The following is a 22,718-nucleotide window of genomic DNA, read 5'->3' on the forward strand; positions in this document are numbered from 1 at the left end:
GAATTTAAACATAACAGGTTCAAAACTTACACTCTCCCAAGTACAGAAAGACCTAAATCAAAGCAAACGCCTCCCATGCTCATGGATTACAAGACTTAACATTACTAAGATGTCAATACTCCTCAAACTGATCTACAGATTCAATACAATCCCCATCAAAATCTCAGCTGGCTTCCTTAGAGGCTAAGCACTAATCACTAAGAAAAGATCATCTCTACGAATGAGAATACATCCTGCATTTAGGATTTACTTTGGTTGGTAGATTAGGGGGGTTAGAAATGCTGCAACAGAAATCACTCCAGCAGCCCTAACTATGGATCTTCAGGGCTCCCTCAAGGTAGATTTATTGAAAACTGACATATAAGCCATCATATCCAAACAAGGCTTGCTCTGTAATGTAACCTAATCACTGCCAGGTGAGTTTAGTGGCAAAAGTCCCAAATCCACCTGGAAAAAATTTGTGGGGGTTCAGTGATGAGAGCTGAGGAAAATCTGCAAAACCAAGCTTAGAGCAAAAAGGAAAGAAACACTCCTTGACTTCATTCTGTAAGGTCAGAGATTTTAAATATGTAAGGGAAAAAATAGTTAAAAATCTTTACATTTTCTCCTAAAAATCTGCAAGGCAATTTCCTTTCAACAAATTGGACAAATGTTATCTTGTTTGAGGTGAACCACCCTATTTATATGCCTAATGAGCTGAATTACATATTGCGCATCCATCACACTGATCCAACAGTCATGGGTTACATGCTTACTCTCTAGTCCCAGTAAGATAAGCTAGCCTCTTACTCTGAAAAAGATAAGTTAAGATTAGCTTGTAGATACACTTCTCCCTCCCCAAGAGCCATTTAAAATCAATCCTTAAAAAAAAAAAAAAGAAAAGAAAAAAGCACACAGAACATTATGCCACTGAGAGGGATTTATTCTTCCATTAACTACAACTACTGCACTCTGATACCAACGTCAAGAAAAAAAAAATCATTGACGGGAAAGAAATTTAGGGCCCTCCAAAATAATTACAGTTCATTTACACCCGGAAATTAAACAGGAAGATGTTACCACTTTCCATGGATAGATGCCACAGAATGTGCTCATCTACACAGGCTCCACCTTATACAAGACATACTACATTGAGATTTGACACGTGGAACTTTCTCCTGAAGGCACAGAGAGGTGCACGGCATTTCTTTGCCGAAGAGGCTCCAGGTTTTAGTTTAGAGAACCCAGTATCAACGACAGGTACACTTAGTGGCTATCATATCTTCATATTCTTTGTAAGCGATTGAGCCATCTGGCTCAATGGTCAGAACACTGAGAGGACTGTATTTGGCAGGCACACAGGAGGGTCTTGGCACTGAGGAGTCGAGCTTCTCATGGATGATATTCTGCACCATGGTGTGAACTGGCGAGCCATACCGATGTCCAAGTGCCCTTGGACAGTCCCCTTTACAGTATCGAGGGTTGTATCTGTGTGGGGCCACGATCCAGCTGTCCCACTTCAGCTGACTAAAACTAAGTCTAAAGTCATGGAGCTCACACTCGTTTTGGGGAAAAAGAAACTGTTTGAAGTATTCGCTCAGATTGAAAGAAGCTGGAACCAGAGGCTTCTGAGGTTCCAAGCCGATAGTCTCCTGACCTCTCCGATGACGGGAAGGTCGTACAGCCTCAGCTGACTCTTCTCCCTGGGGACGGGCAGACAGCCCTCTCTTCTGGCCAGCACCTTGGGAAGGCCTCCTTTTATAGTGAAGGGAATACCACCTGTGATGAGCCTGGGCACTCGTGTCGTTCAGATATAAAAGCAGTGAGGGGGGCACCAGAAGAGTCACGTTAAAGGGACTGTCACGTGCTGAAGGAGGCTGCAGCTGGGCTTTCACACAGGTCAAATTTACAGACATGTGAATGTTTCTTTGGTTGGAGGCCACTAGAGGCTGAAGAGGAGCAGTCACATCCACCTCAATCCATCTGTATTTCTTTCTAAATTCAAACTGGGAGTCAAAGGTCAATGAGGATGGAGTTCTCTGGGGGTTCCCGCTAGAAGACTTGGGCTCCTTCATCACCAGGTTGCACACACATTTCACAGCAGAAGAAAAGGAAATGGGGTTGCTGAAAGTAAATAGCAAGACTGACTTGATGAAGTGTTCAACGGCAGTAACACGATCCAGGTGAAATAGCAGGTCCACGGATGGTACGGTTCCTGAGAAGAAAAACAACCCACGAATTGTGCTTGAATACAAAAACGAAATAGCAAGTCAAATCACAGCATTAATACTTGATCATAGTGCTTTCTCCCTTCTCTTCCTCTCTTCATCCAGCCTCAACAAGTGAGGGAGGGGGGTTACAGAGAAAATGCGAGTGAGAGCTTTCTTCCATAACTAACTGCCAGCAACTACAAGCAGGTATTTTATCATCACAAAATCAGAACAGCTTTGGTGGTGAATAAAAACAACTATCGTTCCACAACCTCAATCATTTGCTCCAAACATACAGAAGCTAATAAATATTTTTCTCTTGGCAAGTGCCTGGAGAGAAAGCGGTCCTAAAAACACCAAGCTTCCTAAGGGATACAGGAGTACTGATGCATAGGGGGCACTTGTACCCCAATGTTGATAGCAGCACTCTCAACCATAGCCAAATTATGGAAAGAGCCTAAATGTCCATCAAATGATGAATGGATAAAAAAATTGTGGTTTATATACACAATGGAGTACTACGTGGCAATGAGAAAGAATGAAATATGGCCATTTGTAGCAATGTGGATGGAACTGGAGAGTGTGATGCTAAGTGAAATAAGCCATACAGAGAAAGACAGGTACCATATGTTTTCACTCTTATGTGGATCCTGAGAAACTTAACAGAAACCCATGGGGGAGGGGAAGGAAAAAAAAAAGTTAGAGTGGAACAGAGGCAAAGCATAAGAGACTCTTAAAAATGGAGAAACAAACTGAGGGTTGATGGGGGGTGGGAGGGAGGGGAGGGTGGGTGATGGGTATTGAGGAGGGCACCTTTTGGGATGAGCACTGGGTATTGTATGGAAACCAATTTGACAATAAACTTCATATATTGAAAAACAAAAAAACAAAAAAAACCCCACCAAGCTTGCTAAGAAGACTTTCTAAGCCCAATGAACAGGATCAATGAAGAAAATTTAATCATGTAATTCGAACACTTGAGATTGATAATCGAGGCTCTAAAAGCACTATAAAAAACATCAAGGAAGAAGAAAAGATTTTAAACCGCCCCACCTGACTTGTTGGGTCAGCACAGTTTTGGTCATGAGGTAGTGAATTTAGGTTTTTGTTTTTTGATCTTTTTTTAAAGCACTTCTTTTTCACACACAATACCAAGGTGCTGAGTCAGACTGTTGACTAACACTTTGTTGTGAGGACCTACTGTTCCAAATGGAGACTCCAGCTTTCCTCTTACAGACAGCAACAAACAAGGGGAAAACATCCCAATTAATGCAGTAAATAGCTAGGGGATATTTTAGACACATTTCCAGGTTAGCAGTGGTAAAAGGGGAAGAACAAAGAGAGGTCAAGACACCGGGTTTCCAGTCTTGACTTTGTGACCTTGGACAAGATGCTGAGTTCCAACAAAACACTCCTCAGTCTTTAGAGCTATTAAGTCCCCTCTAACTCTACCCTATCTATCCTAGGAGACTCGCCACCCCTTAATCCATGAAGATATTAAAACCATAAGATCAAGTACCACATTTGATTTTGGTTATTGAATATTATGCAAAGTAAACTGCAATTCAAAGAACAAACCCAATCTGTTTCTTTAACCGAAACGCAAACTACTTTATCATCTTTCCACCACCCATTCACCAATCCACTCCTACACACCTGTCACCTGGTCCCCAGGAGCCTGCTTGTGCTGGGCATAAGATGTGAAGAGCCGAACAGTGTTGTAGAGAGGACTTCTGTTGGATTTAGGGATCCCCTCCTTGGTAGCAAAGGACTTATAGAGTCTCTTCATGTAACGCAAAGCTCTGGAGTCTGGCTGCAGCCTAGGGGCATCACCTTGCCCATTATACAGAACCTTGAAGAGAGGAGGAAGGAAGCCCAATCTGTCTTTTTCATCTAGAGGCTGCACCAAGGACCAAGGTTCAGCCTTAGCTTCCCATTCAGCACCCGCTGCAATCTGAACTTCTCCTGTAGAAGCCCGAGAACAAAGACTAATAGGAAAACACAGCCAGGAAAAGCAGAAAAACCAAAGGAAAAAGTTGCTGAGAAGCGCCATGGCCTGGAAGAACTAGCAAGGAATACATTTCCCCATACCAGTCTTCTTCCTAAAAGCCAGGAAGAGCTTAGGTTGGTCTCTTAAATAAATTTTAGGTGTGTGGGTGGGCTAGGGTCAATTCTGTAATCAGACCTCAAGGATGGGTACCTGAAGATAATTCTTATCAGCTGTGAATCAAACATCTGATAACATCCTATCTATCCAACTTGTGCTCATTAGATACTGATGTATCTGGTGATTTAGCTTTCCTCTCCTTTTTGTTCTGGCATTCATTTAAAACCTCTTAAGTTAGCATTGCGTAGGTGGACTACCTATGCAAGCTGAAAGACCAACAGAAATTGAGAAATGACCTTAAAACTCCCCCTTAAAAATTTTTAACTTTTTTTTAATGTTTATTTTTGAGGGGGGGGGGGAGCGGGGGAGGGGCAGAGAGTGACGGAGACAGAAGATCCAGAGCAGGCTCTGCCTTGAGAGCGTGGAGCAGCAGGGCCTAAACCCACGAACCACAAGATGGTGAACTGAGTGGAAATCCCACGCTTAACCGGCTGAACCACACAGGCGCCCCCAAACCATCTCTTTTTTGGGATTACGATTCTTAAAATGTTCCCTAGGTGCTTGCTGAAACTTCCAAAGCACGGAAAAAAGCTAATTATTCATGATGATACGAAAACCTGTTGGTATTCAATTTATGGTATTGGGTTCACTCTTGCTCTTCCTTCACTCTCATCACCTCTCTGGCTCCCAGGTGCTTAGAATAATTACTGCCTGTGGATTTGGAGAGAAAAAAGTCACAATTGGCATGGAAATCCCAGAGAACAGAGAACTATTGGATGGCCCAATTCTCTTAGGGAACTTCGTATAGAATATGTACTTGGGGGGCGCCTGGGTGGCGCAGTCGGTTAAGCGTCCGACATCAGCCAGGTCACGATCTCGCGGTCCGTGAGTTTGAGCCCCGCGTCAGGCTCTGGGCTGATGGCTCGGAGCCTGGAGCCTGTTTCCGATTCTGTGTCTCCCTCTCTCTCTGCTCCTCCCCTGTTCATGCTCTGTCTCTCTCTGTCCCAAAAATAAATTAAAAAAACGTTGAAAAAAATTAAAAAAAAATATGTACTTGGAATGCTGCAATATGCTTTAAAATGGACATCACCTTTAACCTTGACACATTAAAAAAAAATCTTTAATGCTTATTTTTGAGACAGAGCATGAGCAGGGGAGGGGCAGAGAGAGACGGAGACACAGAATCCAAAGCGCGCTCCAGGCTCTGAGCTGTCAGCACAGAGCCCATTGTGGGGCTCCAACTCACGAAGAAGAACAATCGTGAGATCATGACCCGAGCTGAAGTCAGCCACTTAACCGACTGAGCCACCCAGGCGCCCCAGACCTTGACTAATTTTAGAATATAATACCTTGATTCTTTACTTTCATCTACATATTCATCTGTACCTATGTAGGTTGAAAGGTTTAGAGATGTTTGCAGGTTGTTTTTTGTTACTCATATGATAGAATTTGCGAGGTGTTTTTGTTCTTGTTATGTAAGTACTTATGTTCTTGCCTTGGAGCTGAGACTAGGTGAGAGATGATGTTTTAGAGAAATGGGACGAAGGTGCACCACAAGAGGCTGAAACGAATGCATATCCAGCGCCACCCATGAGATCACACTGGAAGGAAATCAACCCACACTCCTGGTACAAGAGAGAACCAGTCTGTGCAGCACCTAGGTTGATGAAACTGTTTCAAATTTTATGTTTCCAAATTTTAAGTTCATTGCCTATGCCAACCAAGCCTTCCCGGCCCATGACTGGTAAGCAGGGTCGCATAAAACACACCTAAACTTTGAATGACAGCTTACTCCTACTACACACACGGCTGGCAATTCCATGAACTAAACATGTACAAGACGCCCTGTATCCCGCCTTAGAAAGCGCTTCCGGAGAGAAGCTGGCGGCTGCGGGGGTGACCTCTGTCCTCCTACCGCCATCAACAGCCCGTTATCAACGGCTTCCCCATTTCTTGAAGACTCCTGGGGCGCGACCTGAGGAAACGTGATTATTCTACCCAGGGAAAGTCTACGCCCCGCCAGTGCATTCTATGACCGCGGCAGCCGAGAAAAGCCCCGGATGCAAGCCCCTGGTACTGATTCTGATTCTCGTCACCGATGGTCTGAAAAGAACCGAACCCCTTTAGCGGCCGGACCAGAGCGCACACAGTCACGTAGGGAGGCCCCACGGCGGGCGTCAGGGCGCCCTCCACAGGCGCAGGACCCATAGGTCCTCGGCGGGAGCGCCTTTGACGCCGGCTGGCCCCCTTTCTCTCCACCTCAGTTCCCCTCGGCCGTCGCACGGAGAGGCAAGGGGCTGAGATAGTCGGCGGGTAGTCCAGGACCCCAAAGGCCGCCGCGGAGTCCGCAGCCGGCGCTTGGCCCAGCCAATCCACGGGGCCACCCGACCCGGCCACTCTTCTCCAGAAGGGGGAACAACGGTGCCTCCCCCTGGAGACGGCAGGAAAATGGTATTCCCCGGAAGTGACTTCACGGCCTCCCGGAGCGGCTTCCACTTAGCGGAAGTGACGGAAGGAGGCTGGTGGTTCCCGAGACTGTGGAGGGCGAGGTGACCCCCGCGCGGGAGTGAGGTGCGGTCGTGGTGGCCCCTGGGAGGGTGGAGGCGGCGCCTGGGCCGGGAAGGATGGAGGGCGCCGGGGAGGACCTCTTGGGTGGAAGCGGCGCGTCCGGAGACTGAGGCAAGCGCCTGTCGACCCTCGGTGTTGCAGGCGCCGTCACGACCATGGGCCGCGAGTTTGGGCATCTGACGCGGATGCGGCATGTGATCACCTACAGCTTGTCACCCTTCGAGCAGCGCGCCTTCCCGCACTACTTCAGCAAGGGTATCCCCAACGTGCTGCGCCGCACGCGGGCGTGCATCCTTCGCGTCCTGCCGCGTGAGTGCCTTGGCCGGGTAGGGGGGCTGGACTTCCATCACACCCCAACAGCGGGTCCCTTGCGTGAGCACTGTCGGTAGGGCAGGCACTCCGCAACTTGCGACACGCCCCGTTTCTCACTGAGTGTTCCTGAAAGCCCTCGTGCTAGTATATCGTCCTGCTTATCTTAACCGATGAGTAAACTGAGTCACAGACGACTTAAACGACCCGTGCAAGGTCACCTGTGGGATTTCAGCGCCTTCCTCTGAGGTCATCTTTACCTACTAAGTAGCGAGGAACTGTTTGTGTTACATCCGCATCAGGTAGTGATGAAAATTAGCACAACATTGTGAATTTGCTAAAAATCACAGAAGTGTTCACTTACGTGTTTCTGTTACGTGCATCGTTATGTGCATAGTTTCTGTGAATTATCTTCATTATTTCATTAAAATATTTAAAATGTGCAACAGGAAAGAGATAGGGGAGGTCTGGTGACAAATTTTCCTGGGCTGGCCCTTTATTTTGGTCGCCTGTAAAATGAGTGTGTGATATAACCTTCCTTCATCATCTGGTTTAAAAGTGGCTTCTTGGAAACTAGAGACAGGAGGGCAGAACGTGCAGTGAGTCAGAAAAGAAGACTGGGACCCCAGTGTCTTATATGGGTGCACTGCTTACTCTCACTTTTGATTTTTAAAGCGTTTGTAGGGTTTTATCTTGTCTATACCTGGGGGACCCAGGAGTTTGAGAAATCCAAGAGGAAGAATCCGGCTGCTTATGAAAATGACAAATGAGCCACTCATCTGGATAATGGTTCCCTTCGTCTGAAAGCCCTTCTCTGGGAGAGGAGTTGACACTGTACTGTCTTGAAGACATAATAAACTTCTTATGGACTGCACCGTTGTCATTTTCCATTTCTGTGAGCAAGTCCTGGATGTGACTGCTAATATTCAAGTTCGTGAACTCCCCTTCCTGGCATGAGTCCTAAACAGTTTCTCTAGTGAGTTTGGTGAAGGATCTGAGCTCAGTGCTTGTTCTGTAATCTACGAGAAAGTAGCTGCAGGTGTTCCTGCAGATCATTTGTGAACTGCGGGTTGCCAGGGGTCTGCTCCCTTAATAACAGTAAGATCTGGTCACTACTGTAATTACGGTGTGTCACATACTCAGCCCTTCACATGCCTTTAAACCTCACACCTGCCTTTTTTTTAAAATTATCATTATTGCACACATTTTGCAGATGAGGACACATGCACAATGAGAGTGAGTAATTTGACTAAATGACACAACCAATGATGGTAGAGTCTGACACTAATGCTTCTAAAGCCATGCTAGACTGCCTTTCCTCCTAAGACAGGCCTTCCTTAGCCAGAGGGGAAGTCAGCTATAAAAGCAGGGGTGAGATCACCACTTGGCCCCTAGAGCTGGTGTCAGCAAATTGCCTGTTCTTGTACCAGGCTGCTAATGGTTTTAATCACATATGGCCCAGAAAGCTTAAAATACTCTCTGGCCTTTTATTGAAAAGTTTACTCTTGTTCTAGAGCCTTTGAATTCTCTTTTTAGTAGAAAGGCCCCTTTCCCTTCACCAGGAGATGGTAGAGGTAGGTATGGGTAGTTTACATGCTTCTGGTTCCCTGCTCCATTTCTAGAAACTTTCTCACTTCTTAGGACACTTCCTGCTGGTCCAGAGCAGCAACTTTCCCAGTGTAGTTCAGCTTCTGGCCCAGGCTGTATTTTTTATCCTTCTTTTCTTTTTATTATTTAAAAAAAATGTTTATTTTAGAGCGAGACAGAGTGTGAGGGGGTAGGGAGAGAGAGGGAGACACCGAATCCAAAGCAGGCTCCAGCTTCTGAGCTGTCAGCACAGAGCCCAGTGCGGGGCTTGAAATCATAAACTGCGAGATCATGACCTGAGCTAAAGTCAGATGTTTAACCAGCTGAGCCACTCAGTTGCCCCTCTTTTATTCTAACAATTATTCTTGCCTTTTAGGAACCAGGATTAAAATACTTAGAAACAAAAAACGCTAATAGAAATTGGATTGTGTGGCAGGATAAAGAACCTCTGAGTCTGGTGAACTGGGGCGCATACCCTTTAACCTGTGTTTCTTCACTGTATGATACAAGCAAGAAATCTGCATCCCTGAGCTTTGAACTTTTTGCCAGTAAGATAATGTGTTAATATAAAGCCATAGGGTTGTAATGGTGAGATGAGAGATAAGTAGGTGTCTGGTAGGCTTAACAAAGGACAGCTATGTGATGAAAATTGCCTCACCAAACGTCCAGTTTTCCTGGGCTCTGTCCAAATTTGTTCCCGGGACTTGCTGTGTATTTGGGTCCTAGACTATTGACAATCTGATGCAGCTGTGGACCTGAAGGTGTAAATGTACCCCTCCTTCACTTTATTTAGTTTCAACAGGTTCAGGCACCAGGGGAGGGCCACTGCCTTGATGGGCCAGTAACCTGTCCTCTTCCCTCTGACTAGCCTCAAACTTCCTTGGGGAGATGGCTACCCTCTCCCATCTTTTTGGCTCCATTTTACCCCAAGATGTTATTTCTTCTTGGTTCCTTGACTCCTTTAAAGATAACAGCTCAAAAGTAAACTTAACCCTTTTTCAGCACAAATCAGGCCCTGAGTCTGGGTCTGAATCCTTTTTATCCCAGGAATGCTCTGAGAAGACCCTGCTACAATCTTTTACTGAAGTTCTGCTTTGAATAAAATTATTAAAGGCTGCCAGAAGGCTGTCTCTCCCCAAAGGGCTTCTTCCTTCTCTAAGCTGGGGGGGCATGGAACCCTGTGTAGCAGGGTGATGGGGACGGTGGGTTAAAGGGGTGTGTGTGGGGATGTGTTGAGTTATCATAGCTCAGTGCTACTGTACTGGGACCTGGGATTATTTTGGAGACCATTCTATCTGCAGAGAACTGTAAAGAAAAGAACTTTTAAAGTCTCTTAAGGAAGAAGGGGACCACTGCCGTGGGCCTTAATGCCTATAACCCACCCACTTGGAGCCTCCAGCCCTGGCTGTGGCTCAGTCTTCTGCTTCCAGGGCACAACCACTTAACTCATCTAGCCCTTCTTTTCCTCAGCACTGCCCCGCCCCCACAAGGGCTCTTATCTCTGGGCTGTAGAATGCATCGAAGTGAACTCCGCTTTGCCAACAAAGTCCTCGAGATGCAGGCCTACCTAGTGTAGGGCCAGAAGTCTGTGCCAGTTCCAGCCAGCAAAAAAGCAAATACACTTTGACCCTTTGTTGAAGTTTTACCTGGAAAAGTTTTTCCATTTCAGAGTCTTTCATTTTTTATTAGACATGTCCTGCTCAGGGACAGCAAAAAAGTCTCCAGTTACGGCCAAGCCCTAATGGTCTCCTCTCCATCTGGAATGTGTTTCAAACTGCTCATGTAGCTACACCCTCTTTCTCTCATTTCATCCTCGGCACTTACCTCAGCAGCAGAAAATCCCTGGGAGTTGTAATCAGAGTTACCGAGCTATAAGCTATCCAACATGCTTCTCATTTTCTTCTTGTAAATTAATCATTTGAAACCCCCCCCGCCCCCCAAATGTCAGTGGCTGAGAGGTCTCAGATCTCCTCCCATCTCACTGAGAGAACAAGAGACTGAAGCTCAAAGGGAAAGGACTGACCACTGGTCAGTTAACCCAGACCCCAGGCTCCTGCCTCCCAGCCAAGCATTGTTTTCTCTTTATGGCTGAGATTGTTAAAGGCTGCTTAGACCTTTCTGCTGGAGGAAGATGTAGTTGTATGCTTATTCATTCAGCAAATACTTGACTGTACAGAGCCAATTGATTATTTTTATTTATTTCAGGAATAGGCATTCACAGCTATTCAAGGGCTATGGGATGGTTGTGGACAATGGCTGTCACTTCAGCTTCATGCTGTCCAGATGCCACTTTCCTTTTCAAACTTTGGTTTTTGCTCCATGTTTAACTTAAACAACTACAGAGGTAATGTAGGCACATTTTGGAATACTTTTCCTAACCGGGGTTCCTTCCATGGGCAATGAACTGATGGGACTTTCCTCTTGGGAGGGGAGGTGGCAAACAAGATTGAGGCTTGAATCCCAAAGGCTTCTGCAGTGCTGTCACACTCATTATGATACATAAGACTTTATCCCCCTGTACACAATGGACCCTCAGGCCTTTTCCTTGCCTGGGGAATTGGCTAGTTTGATTTTGCTTGGAGTAGAGGAAGGCAGAAATGAAAGATGAGGAGAAACCATGTTTGGAACTAGCAGTTTCCAAATCCCATTTGGCAGATCATGCTCTTTAAGGGGAGGCTGGCACGGAGGCCACAGACCTGTCTCTAGGACATCACGTTGTCAGTCTTTTGCTTATCTAATCAGATTTGTGTTCTTACCCAATGTTCACTAGGTCATCACATAGCTTCTTCCCCACTCCACAGAGGTTCCTGGTTAAGCCCCTACCTGGGCTGATTCAACATCCAAGCTCAGGCCTAAGGGGAAGGAGCAACCAGCTAGGCTGTTTCTTCAAGTTCCTAAAGTGCAAGTAGTGGTGTCTCCCTCAGGGCCTGGCTGCACGGTCATCAGTGGACTGGGACCAGGACCGTCAGATCTGTGGCCACACCCCACTCCCCTAGCTCCAGTTCTGAGGTCCATCTTCCCACCCTCTGCTCCCTCAATAAGACGATTGGCATCTATGCTGTCCTATCTTCTGCTGTTCTGCGTCTCCTCCACTTTACCCTGCAGAACAGGCAACCTCAAACCAAATACCCATCCTGATGATAAGGGCCTTGGAAAGAGGTATCCGCCAAGCTTTTTTTTTTTTTTTTTTTTTAATATTTATTTTTGAGAGAGACAGAGACAGTGTGTGAGCAGGGGACGGACAAAGAAGTGGGGAGACAGAATCTGAAGCAGGCTCCAGGCTCTGAGCGGTCGGCACAGAGCCCAATGCAGGGCTCAAACTCACGACCTGTGCGATCATGGCCTGAGCTGAAGTCGGTTGCCCAACCGACTAAGCCACCCAGGGACCCCGTATCAGCCAAGTTTTTAGGGAGACACCAAGGAATCTTGTTACATCTGTCTTGGCTTAACCTTCCAGGTCATAGGAGGGATCGGAAGTCCTATCAATCTTACTCATAAGTTACAGCTCTTTCCCCCACATTTATCAAAATGCCCATGTCATTTAAGGAGTACCCATAACACCTCATGACTTAGGTACACGCACTTTCTTGTTCTAGCAATCTGCAGCTGTTCCTACGGAAGCTGATGGATGTTTTGTGCTTTGGCAATATCTCAGCCCTAGGCCTGCTCCCCTGAGGCTGCTAGAAGGCTATGCTCTGCAGATGATCCCAGTCACCTACTGGGCAGAAAGCCTGTAATTCCAGGATTGCTGTAATATGTCACCACCATCAAGCAATCCCACTGATTTAGGACCCCTGCTAAGAACTCATTCACATTTTGAAAAACAAAACCACCTATACTCATTCATTCTATTCACCCATAGTTCAAGTAAGTCCCACATCAGTCTTGATTGCCCTTCCCCTGGGAAAAGGCAGGTAGGCCAGACTTTGAACTTGCCACAGCTGGGTCCATTCTTCTAGTGGGATGATCCGGAGCAGATAACTGGATGAGAGTCCATCTGTACAAAAGGGGGATCTGGGGCCACTGTTAGATCACATATGCTGAAGCAACTTCCCAAAGAAGGGAGCTAAGGGCCTTATCCAATTGCCTGCAACATGATAGACTGGTACTTCTTTCCTAGACAAGTCTGAAAAGGGGTCAACACTATTTCTGAAGACCTCACTATTAGAATTTTATTTTGATTACGGTGACCTCACTAAGCTATTTTGGAATCAAAATGTGGCTAGGTGCCTGGTTTCCCTCAGTGGCTTCACGTGGCTTTCAAAGGGAAGGAGAGGGTGGTGCTTTTGGTAAAATGGGTAATAGCGTCCAAGCCAGTAACATAATCACTCAAAGTCCAAATGAGGGATCAGTAAATACAACGTGCCTGAAAGGCAGGCCTTGAGCACATTCCTCTGGTAGACATTAACTTATTACATCGACCGTGGTTGCAAATATAAACTTTGCCCCCATCTCACCTGGCAACCATAAAAGTGGTGAATTTCAGTCTATAAAAGGAAGTGGGAACTGCCCCCGGATTTCAGGCTCCAACAGCCTCCCTCTGTCAAGATGTGGCATCTCAAACTCTTTGCGGCGCTCATGATCTGCTTGCTGCTGTTGGACCAGGTAAGAAGTGGGTGTACAGGGATTGTGGTGGTGTGGAGGGGTGGGTGTGGCGGGGGGGGGGGGGGGGAGGGGGGATTGTAGGCCAAACTTGAGAACCAGACTCAGCCCTTGAGGAAAAGTCCCTCTGCTCTGAGTCTACAGCATCCTGGCAGTGAGCATTCTCCCAAGGTGTACAGAAAGGGGTCACCTCTTCCATGCCTGAACTTTACTGGTCTTTGCCCTACAGGTAGATGGCTCCCCCATGCTGGAACCGAGTTCAACAAAGAGAAGGCCACGGAGAATGACTCCATTTTGGAGAGGGGTTTCCCTCAGGCCCATCGGATCCTCTTGCAGAGACGATTCTGAGTGTATCACGAGGCTGTGCAGGTAACTCCAAAAACTTGGGAGAAGGGCAGAGGACAGAAGAGCACACACACAGATCTTAAGAATAAAACTGGGAGAGGCGACTGCCTGGGCTGTAGCCGGGAGTTCCATGGAGAATCCCTCAGGACTTGAGAACCAAGAACAGCTCAACAAAGTTAGCATGCAAGGTGGTGCCTTTCCTTTCTGCAGTCTATCCTGAGGTTAGATAGAGCCAGGAGAGGAAGGAAACACAGAAGACATGTCTCTGGGCACTGCTAAACCTTTGTCTTAAAAACCACCTTTTCTTTTCCTTAAGAAAAAGACGCTGTTCCCTAAGTGTGGCCCAGGAATGACGTACACACCGGGGGAAAAGAGGACAGCATTCACCTACACAATGCTCCATTCTATGGAATATTGATGAACTGCATTTTGGCTGGAGACACTTAAGTGAAGCAGTTTTGTGTTTTTAATATTTAAAGACAGATATATGCTTTAAACTGGTCTCCGTTTCTTCTTAGAATGATATGTAGATAAGCTTAACTAAACTTGTCAATTTAGAGTTTATTTTTCTATGTATACTATTAAACGTCTCAAACTGAAATTTTCAGTCTCAAATTCAAGTTTTTGAGGGGAAAAAGGATTCATTTTGTATGCTACAGAAAAACCTCAACATTGCCTAGTAACAGACTACTCAATCTGGAAAGGACAGTGAAAGTGAACATGTAAGAAATAAAGAACACAATGGCAGGCTGCAAGAGAAAAGTTTCGTAAGAGCCAGAGGATCAGCGTTGGCAAGTTCACAAGCTGTGGCCCTGGATCCCAGCCCTTCGCTCCAGGTCAGAACTCTTCAGCAAGGCCTCAGACATGGGCAGTGTCGGCACTTACTGCCCGACGATGGGCCCAAGTCTGTCTATGACTGAAAAGGAGGCAGGACTGGAAGAAAAAAATCTAGTTTAATAAAACAATAAAACCCAAGCCCCCAAGAACAGCAGAAAAGACTTTTCTGAGTTCTACTGGAGCAGGGTGAACTGTGATCTACGCAAAAGGATGCATGGCCAGCAAGTTCAGAATTTCTGTCATCAGAAAAGGAGAGCCGGACTAGGGGACCAGACTCTTCAAGCAGAGAAGCAGTAGACACTAAGCTACAAAAGAGAAATTACATGAAAAGGCAGAGTAAGAGTTGAAGAAGTTTAAAGAGCACAGTGTTTATAAACTTTAATACAGAAAATCTATTTGATATTTATTAAACTTAGTTTCTCCAGCTATGGTTTGGCATTATACAAAGCATCTTAATGACACAGTAGAGTTAAAAAGATCTTTACAAATTGAAATGTGATACCCTTGTCTCCAAATATTTTAATTGCCATAAATTTGTTTAAAAATACACATTAAACGCATGTTTGACACTCTAAACTTTCTATAATCTCAATACCACAAAATACATATAATATACTATACAGATGTGGAAAAATCTAGTTAGTATATAATACTTTGCTCACCATTAACAGCTTTATTATGTGAAATGCACATACTTAGAAATCCTAGCTTTTGAGCCCCAAAGTACCTCTGAAATTTTAATGTATTGCAACAAATAAAAATCACAGTATATAATTGAAATTTTGGTTGAAAATGTCAGATGCTTAAATATTTTGGATAAAAGAAATGTAAAACAAAGATTTGGATCATGTACAAAACAAAGGCATCCTATCAGACACTAACAGTACCTTTCTGCAAAATCAACAAGGCTTTTTATCAGCGGCATTGCTTCCCCTCCAAAACCCTCCCCAAATATCAAACCGTTATTCACCAAATAATTTTAATGTCAAATAAGATAAAAGGATTCAATAAATATATAAGCATTTCCATCCTCCATATACAAAATTTCTTAAAATCATTCAAAACGGAGGCTAGATAGAAATTTTCATAACCGTGCTAACCAACCTACCTCACATCTGGTCCTCAAAAGTAGTGCCTTTTTAGGCACTGCCATCCGGGCCAGCTCTGTTGGTGAGCCCCGCCCCCCCCCCCCCCAAACCCCAGTACTGTTGAACGCTCATGTCAGTGATTTGCCAGGTGTGTGCATAAAGTTTTAAAAGGGGGACACTTCTTGAACAGTAACAACAAACTCAACAGTATGGATAACCATGGCATTGATTTGAAAGGCAGCATTTCCAAACATATTTTCCAGAGAGGAACATAGCCAGTAGAAAATTCCAGTGGTTGAAAGCTGAAAAGAAACCCCACGTGGAAACAGTAACAGGTCAAAAACTGCATATTACTAGAATTTCTGGGTGGGAGCTTTTTTTCCATGCTCATTTAGGAAGCTTTTTTGTTTGCTTCTTTTTAAGAATGGCAATTTATGCTTAGCTGAGCAATGGTGGCAAGGAGAGGTCAATGCTGACATTCCGAAAGTCAACTTCATTATGTGATGATTACTTTAGGCTGCTATTTTAGGATGCTTAAAGATCTGTAAGACTCGGTTTAGACTTAACTTTAATGCCATATTCTGTAACCAGATTCCATCAAAAAGAAGGGATTTAGATATTCTTCCGTTGCTTTTCTAGAGCAGTGACTTTAATTAACCATACGGTTCAACTGAACAGAATCAGCATCTGCTTTACGTACTACTACTAACTTCCTTCCTGTCACTTGCCAGCCTGGTTCTAGGGTCTCGATGTCTAAACTGAATTTCTCCGTTATGGAGTATGTCAAAGACAAGCTCACAAAAAACATTGGCCTCTTGTCACTACATATTCCAAATAATTTGACACTTATCTCTATTTATTTTACTGAATAGCAACCTTAGATGTGCAATGTTATTTATTATTGGAAAAAAAGTCTGCCTCTCCAACATGTAAATACATGAAAACTGAAATGAAATCTGTGTTCCACATAACTAGGGAATATGAGTTATAGGAGTCTACATGAATATGAAATGCTTTGCTTCTGGATTTACTTAGGTTTAAAAAAAATCATCACAATCTGCCTGAAACAGTCATTCCCATCAGATGTTCCTGGGACCCAGAGGCAAACTCCTATAATTCAAAATACATAATGAGGCCATTTTGTTCAATTAGCAACTGGAAAATTAAAATCCTTCCCACCCTGTAAGAGCCCTTATTATACTACAGAAGGGCTCAAATATATTCTCAAAGTTAATTTACTACAAATCATAGTAATTAAGCTTTAACAATCTAAAAGGAATACACATTGCACCCTTGAACATTAATATTCAAGGTGTCAACAAGAAAGTGTCTTAGATCAATTTAATAAATAATGTGGAAATAGTTGCACTAAGCTAAAGTACTAAACACACACATTTTTGACAAACTAATTTCATGTTTTCATACATACATACATATATATAAAGTGTGTATGTGTACATAATTTTAAAATCCAAAGTTGCATACCCTTACGCCTAGGAAGAGTGCACAGTGTACCTCTCCTCTACACAATCAGGCATCACTGACTGGAGCAACCACTGGCTGCTCTGAAACTCCAGAGTGCTGCGAGCCTCCAGAACCAGAACTTTCGTTTAGAACAGGTGCCTTTGTAGGCTCTTGCTTCACAATGCAAGCTCACTCAGTGAATATAATTTCCCAAAGTTTCTGTCATTAAGTACAAAATGATGCTTGTCTGATCTAGCTGATTAAACCTTTCTTTAAGAAAAAGAAAAAAACAACAATTAAAAACAACAACAACAGTGAATCTAATAAAGCCACAAGTGAATGCAAAGCGCAGCCCAGATGCCTATGGATCCACCAGTGCGAGAGCTACCCGGAACACAGGCATGTTGTGGGCACGTGCACACATTACTCTACACTGCTTTTACGTTGGAGAATTAAATTCGTGATGGTCAAGCTTCTCCACTCTTCAGCAACTATAGCTGAAGATTGATCTGAAATACTCATTTCTTATAAAGTTAGTTCTTGGCTACTTGCCCAGGAAAAGGTGGCCCTGAGGCAAGAAATGGGCTGAATGCTCCCCAGCCAGACTGGCCCCGGGCTGGACTGTGGAAGCTTGAATCACCTGGAGGGGAGTGTTCCCCACAGCCCAGCCCAGGATGGGCAAAACTACCATGTGACAACTTCATCCACTGTCCACTGGATGCCTGTGAAGAGTCCAATGGTGTAGGCTGCTGCCTCCTGGCATACAAGTGTGGTCTTAAAGAGCAGTCAATAGAGTTTTTTTAAATAGTTGCTACTTCTATAATTAACTATATATTAAGTACAAGTCTCAGACGAAGTAAGTTTTTAGCCACTTGTCAAATTCAGGTTTAAATGGTTACAGAACAGTGAAGACACCTATTGAGGAAGGAGGAACGGTGGCCTATAAAGGAGTCCAAAGTCTGTGCTGGAGCAGATGAAGACACAGACAACTTTGGAGGAGATGGACACAGAGGGAAGGGAGTGGTGTTTCCACAGACTATTACATTAAAAATTCAATTATTTAGGATACGATTTTGATCCACTGCCCATTACCACCTGGTGGGAAAAATCCCTCCACGATGAAAAGCTTGAAAAATTCATTCTCTAAGAATGAACAGTTTTACAGAGAGAGAATTAACTTAGAGCAGCACCAGAAAACATGCAGGAAACTATATTTTAACCAAGTATCAGTGTGACCCCAGAAACACTCCTGCTGCCTTTCAGGACACACAAGAGATTAGAACACACTGGAATTCAGAGGTACCCAGCTGGCTGCTGTTGCTGAAAAGTATAAACGCTCAGAGGACACTTAATCCCTTTCTAAGACATCACTGCAAATTAAGGAATCAGAGTAAGAGCAATCAGAGAAGGACAGGACAAACAACTACTTGATTAACAGGGATGAGTTTCTCAATAACTACCCTAAATCACTGAGAAGTCGTCCTCTTAAGGAAAACTGTTCCTAAAACATACTAAGATGAAGTCAGAAAGATTTCAGAGGCAACTTCTCTAAGGGAAAAAAGTTAAATTCAACCAAATTTCTAGATTCCAATCTTCAGCGACATGCAAAAACAACCCGAGGTACAAAACAGTTAAAACGCTCTATAAATTTGAACCACAGGACAATGAGGGTTCACTAGCTTCAGAAATGAGTGTAAAAAAGACTCAAACACAGAGGACTCACTGCACCACTGGGCTTGCGAGATTTTCTATCCCGTCTTTCCCACTTCAAACCTTAGCAATCATCTGTAAATAGCAGGGCAATCCTTTTTTCTGATTGGATGGATTCATTTTTGGAATGGGGAAAAGGATAAACTATTTTTTGAAGCAGCATTACCCAACAGGTTAGACTAAGTCATGTACCAAAGCATTAGCTTTTCTGAAATAATTAATCTTTATGTGACCCTAAAGGAAGATTAAAAAGTAAAGAGAATTTAACATTATTACTGCTGAAGACCAACCATATGGGTGATCTGGTCCTAGTGTAAAACTTCATCTGTAAACAATCCATAAAGGTTTCATTCAAAGGTAAGATTTAAGGCACACCAGACATGATAGGGGCACGAAAGGGGCATGACAGACGGTACGTTTCTCGCTTTTAACGCCTATATGCACCTTACAGGGAAGGTACTCTGATACACAACTCTTACAGAGCTGGCTTCTTAAGCTCTACCCCTGCTCCCCTCCCCTTCCCAAGAGAGCTAACATTGAACTAAATTAGATACTTTTCTAGTGTGAATTTTCTGATCCCATCGGAAACACAAATCATTGGTGAGGGGGCCCTCATAATACAAAGGCAGTCAATACAAGACAAGTCTAAAAGGAGAACGTCATCTCTACCTCAGGCATTATAAACTGTAAGTTGTACAGCAAAAGCACACACAGCAAAGCTCCAGCCCATTCCTGCATTAGTCACTGCATGCTCCCATGAGAGCATCACAATCTAGTGTGGCAAAAACATTTTACAAATAAGAATTCTAAAGAGAGATTTAACCCTTCAAACACCATCACCGAAAGAGATACAGGCAACATCCCCGGGAGCTGGATCATTGTTTGTCCCTCAGTAACTTAACTCTGTTTCAAAACCGTCAAGTTATTAGCAACAAAAAAGAACACATGGTTTTAGCAAAATCCATGAAGTTCAAGATTGTCCTTTTATGAAACCCTTCACACGACATCCGTCTCCTAGAAAGTTTACCTGCCCTCTTTTGTAATGCATTAAATGCAAGCTATAGTCACCTTGTGATTGCTATAGTGTTATTAACACACATTCACAGTTCCGGAAGTAATGCATACCGAATCAGACACATTTCATCTTCTCTCTGGAGAATGTCATCTTCTCATATTTAAATGATTTTCATGTGTAGAAGAATATCCTTAATACTAAGTATAAATTCTGCAAATTGTAGTTACGATTTAAAATAATATCAGGTAGTAGGTACAGAAAGAACACGTCCACGTTTTAGATGAACCAACTCTTACTCTTAGAAGAGCTACCACAAAAAGACATTAGGTAACAAAGCTCCCAAAAGTATATAAATAAAAATGCCTACATTAAACTTAGGCTAAATTTTCAACAGAGTAAATTCATAAGCAGAAATAATTAAGTTTTAAACTAGCCCCAATCTGGGAACTTAAAAAAAATTAAAATAAATAGGATTTCAATTGATTAGTTATGAATTGCAGCTGGAATTTCAATCTTATTACAGATCACCGAAACCGTCTTAGCAATGTGCTGCAGATTTAAAAACATTTAAATAATTTTCCATATTGGGAATATTAAAGGGGTCAACTGACATCATGGCTTTGGGTTATAAATAACAACAACACATGAACCAGGGAGGAAAAAACCATTCCTCATTCTTAGTGTCGACTAGGTGGCATGTTATGGCAGTTTTCCTTCGTGATGTGACACAGTGTTGTGGAGAAAATCAGAGGCAACGAGAATGTGTTCAGTTCAAGATATCAACTTGGCATCCTGGCGAAGCCAGTGCAGTCCCTGCCGGGTATATCGAACCAGGTCTGTCATGATGCTTGCATTAAAGATGAGAGGGCCCATCACTTTATCCAGTTCAGCAAAGAATTCTAGAAAACCAAAAAGAGTCATTAAATGATACACATGCTCTCCCCAATCACTGCTTTAAAAGTTTGGTCTAGACTGTAAAACAGTATTCATAGGAAGTCAAAAAAAAGATTCCCGCCTGCATTAAAATGATGACCATCCACGTTTTAGAACAAACCATCCATCCCATAGTCTCTGTCTTTCAAGCTACATTATTTTCTCTAAGTCATGAACGTTTCCAACAGACCGTATGGTTAGGCATTAAGTGCTATACATAAAAGCAGAATTCCACTAATGGAAATTATCAATTGCTAGTATGCAGTATACACTACTAAAATGGGGAGCTAGTGCTACGATGTACGCAAAACAGTCTCTGTTTACCGTTTTTGTGTAACAAGCAAGTGGTACAAAAAAGGACGATGTTCTGTGCATGTTTCCCCGTAACAGCTCCTGTGAGGTTAGATATTTATGACAGCCTGTATCCAAACTTTCTGCTGCAATCATATACCATGCAACAGTGATAAACTAAATCCCATGTTTCAGACAGTATAGTTTAAAAATGTAAGGGATGGAAATGAAAGGATTCTTCCTATGTGAACAAATACAGGTTGATGTGGATGTGAGGTGGGTGCAGAGGAGGACGGAACGAAAGTGTCCTAACATCTGATCCCGATGCAATTTTGGGAGAAGACAGAGAAGGATGCAGGACTCAGATGGTAAAGAGTTTTTATATGTGCAGAGAAAATGGGGTCGTTCTCATGATGAAGACTTGGCCCTACTCAACACAAGACACAATCAAACAGTGAGGAAAAAAGGGTCTTCTTTATAGAATGCCACCTAAAAAATGCAGAAGGAATATCAGAAGACAGATTCCTATTTCCTAATGGAATAATGGATATAGATAATAACCATCAATGGATGTTAAAACAGAAGTTAAAGTTTGAGGGGCGCCTGGGTGGCTCAGTCGGTTAAGCATCCAACTTCAGCTCAAGTCATGATCTCATGGTTCGTGAGTGTGAGCCCCGTGCTGGGCTCTGTGCTGAAAGCTGAGAGCCTGGAGCCTGCTTCGGTTTCTGTGTCTCCCTTTCTCTTTGCCCTTCCCCCGCTCACACTCTGTCTCTCAAAAATGAACAAACATTAAAGCAAAATTAAAAAAAAAAAAAGTTAAAGTTTAATAGGGAATCTTACATCAAACTGAGGCTAAAACCACCTGAATTCAATCAATGGTCAAATCCTAATATCACTAAACAAGAGATAACCATTAATTACATGCCTCATAATATGCTGTAATATGCTATAATAGGAAATCAAGAGCACCACCTATGAAGTATTATCTAAAATAATGAACTTGAATCTAGTCAAGTCTCAAGATGTAACTAATCAGTATGAAGGAAATATGGGGGACAGAGGAGCAAGCTAAATGATACCATGAGGAAGGAATCAGTCAAATCCAGAATATGTGTCATTTTGTCTTCAACATAAATGGCAGAGTGCCCCACCTCCAAAAACACCAAAAAAATAGAGGAGGGAGACTGATCAATGGATGTGTGGACTCTGTTGGAAACAAACGGAGCTGTCTTTAAAAAAAAAAACCCCAGGGGCGCCTGGGTGGCGCAGTCGGTTAGGCGTCCGACTTCAGCCAGGTCACGATCTCACGGTCCGTGAGTTCGAGCCCCGCGTCGGGCTCTGGGCTGATGGCTCAGAGCCTGGAGCCTGTTTCCGATTCTGTGTCTCCCTCTCTCTCTGCCCCTCCCCCGTTCATGCTCTGTCTCTCTCTGTCCCAAAAATAAATAAACGTTGAAAAAAAAAAAAAAAATTTAAAAAAAAAAACCCCAAAACCCGCATATTTGCAACAAAAGGGAAACTGGATGGTAGACTAGGTATTAGGTGACAGAAAGGAAGTACTATTAATTTTGGTGACTGTGTTAAAGTGATCACGGTGATCATGTTTTTGAAAAGTCCTTATCACTCAAGGATGCATACACCAAAGTATGTTGGGGTGAAATGTTATAATATCTGTT

The 22,718-nt window shown here is 43.6% G+C and overlaps 4 protein-coding genes across 17 annotated transcripts in view; 2 read left to right on the plus strand and 2 right to left on the minus strand.

Annotated features, from left to right (window-relative positions):
- Positions 1 to 910: 910 nt before the first annotated feature.
- On the minus strand, positions 911 to 19,277 carry GDF9 (growth differentiation factor 9). Of its 10 annotated transcripts, none has more exons than XM_047835587.1 (4): positions 19,267 to 19,277; positions 6,066 to 6,204; positions 3,846 to 4,041; positions 911 to 2,194 (listed from the first exon to the last, which is right to left on the minus strand). In XM_047835587.1, the coding sequence occupies exons 3-4, from the start codon at positions 3,976 to 3,978 to the stop codon at positions 1,230 to 1,232; spliced, it is 1,098 nt and encodes a 365-aa protein (XP_047691543.1). In that variant the 5' UTR covers positions 3,979 to 4,041; positions 6,066 to 6,204; positions 19,267 to 19,277; the 3' UTR covers positions 911 to 1,229. The 10 variants fall into 10 exon arrangements, with proteins under 10 accessions (XP_047691543.1, XP_047691370.1, XP_047691638.1 ...); XM_047835414.1 differs by lacking the exons at positions 6,066 to 6,204; positions 19,267 to 19,277 and adding exons at positions 4,914 to 5,007; positions 6,416 to 6,503; XM_047835682.1 differs by lacking the exons at positions 6,066 to 6,204; positions 19,267 to 19,277 and adding an exon at positions 6,556 to 6,651.
- Positions 6,801 to 8,047, plus strand: LOC125152993 (cytochrome b-c1 complex subunit 8). The gene is made up of 3 exons (XM_047835820.1): positions 6,801 to 6,867; positions 7,006 to 7,173; positions 7,849 to 8,047. The coding sequence occupies exons 2-3, from the start codon at positions 7,020 to 7,022 to the stop codon at positions 7,941 to 7,943; spliced, it is 249 nt and encodes an 82-aa protein (XP_047691776.1). The 5' UTR covers positions 6,801 to 6,867; positions 7,006 to 7,019; the 3' UTR covers positions 7,944 to 8,047.
- LEAP2 (liver enriched antimicrobial peptide 2) lies at positions 12,032 to 14,304 on the plus strand. The gene is made up of 3 exons (XM_047835949.1): positions 12,032 to 13,365; positions 13,592 to 13,731; positions 14,024 to 14,304. The coding sequence occupies exons 1-3, from the start codon at positions 13,309 to 13,311 to the stop codon at positions 14,058 to 14,060; spliced, it is 234 nt and encodes a 77-aa protein (XP_047691905.1). The 5' UTR covers positions 12,032 to 13,308; the 3' UTR covers positions 14,061 to 14,304.
- Positions 14,917 to 22,718, minus strand: part of AFF4 (ALF transcription elongation factor 4) — a 96,687-nt gene continuing 88,885 nt past the window's right edge. For all 5 annotated transcript variants that reach the window (XM_047834457.1, XM_047834536.1, XM_047834670.1 and 2 more), the window contains one exon: positions 14,917 to 20,720. In XM_047834457.1, coding sequence (XP_047690413.1) covers positions 20,593 to 20,720 — 128 coding nt within the window. In that variant the 3' untranslated portion in view covers positions 14,917 to 20,592. The remainder of the gene's footprint in view (positions 20,721 to 22,718) is intronic.

Source organism: Prionailurus viverrinus, chromosome A1, assembly GCF_022837055.1.
Source record: "Prionailurus viverrinus isolate Anna chromosome A1, UM_Priviv_1.0, whole genome shotgun sequence".
NCBI classification, from domain to species: Eukaryota; Metazoa; Chordata; class Mammalia; order Carnivora; family Felidae; genus Prionailurus; species Prionailurus viverrinus.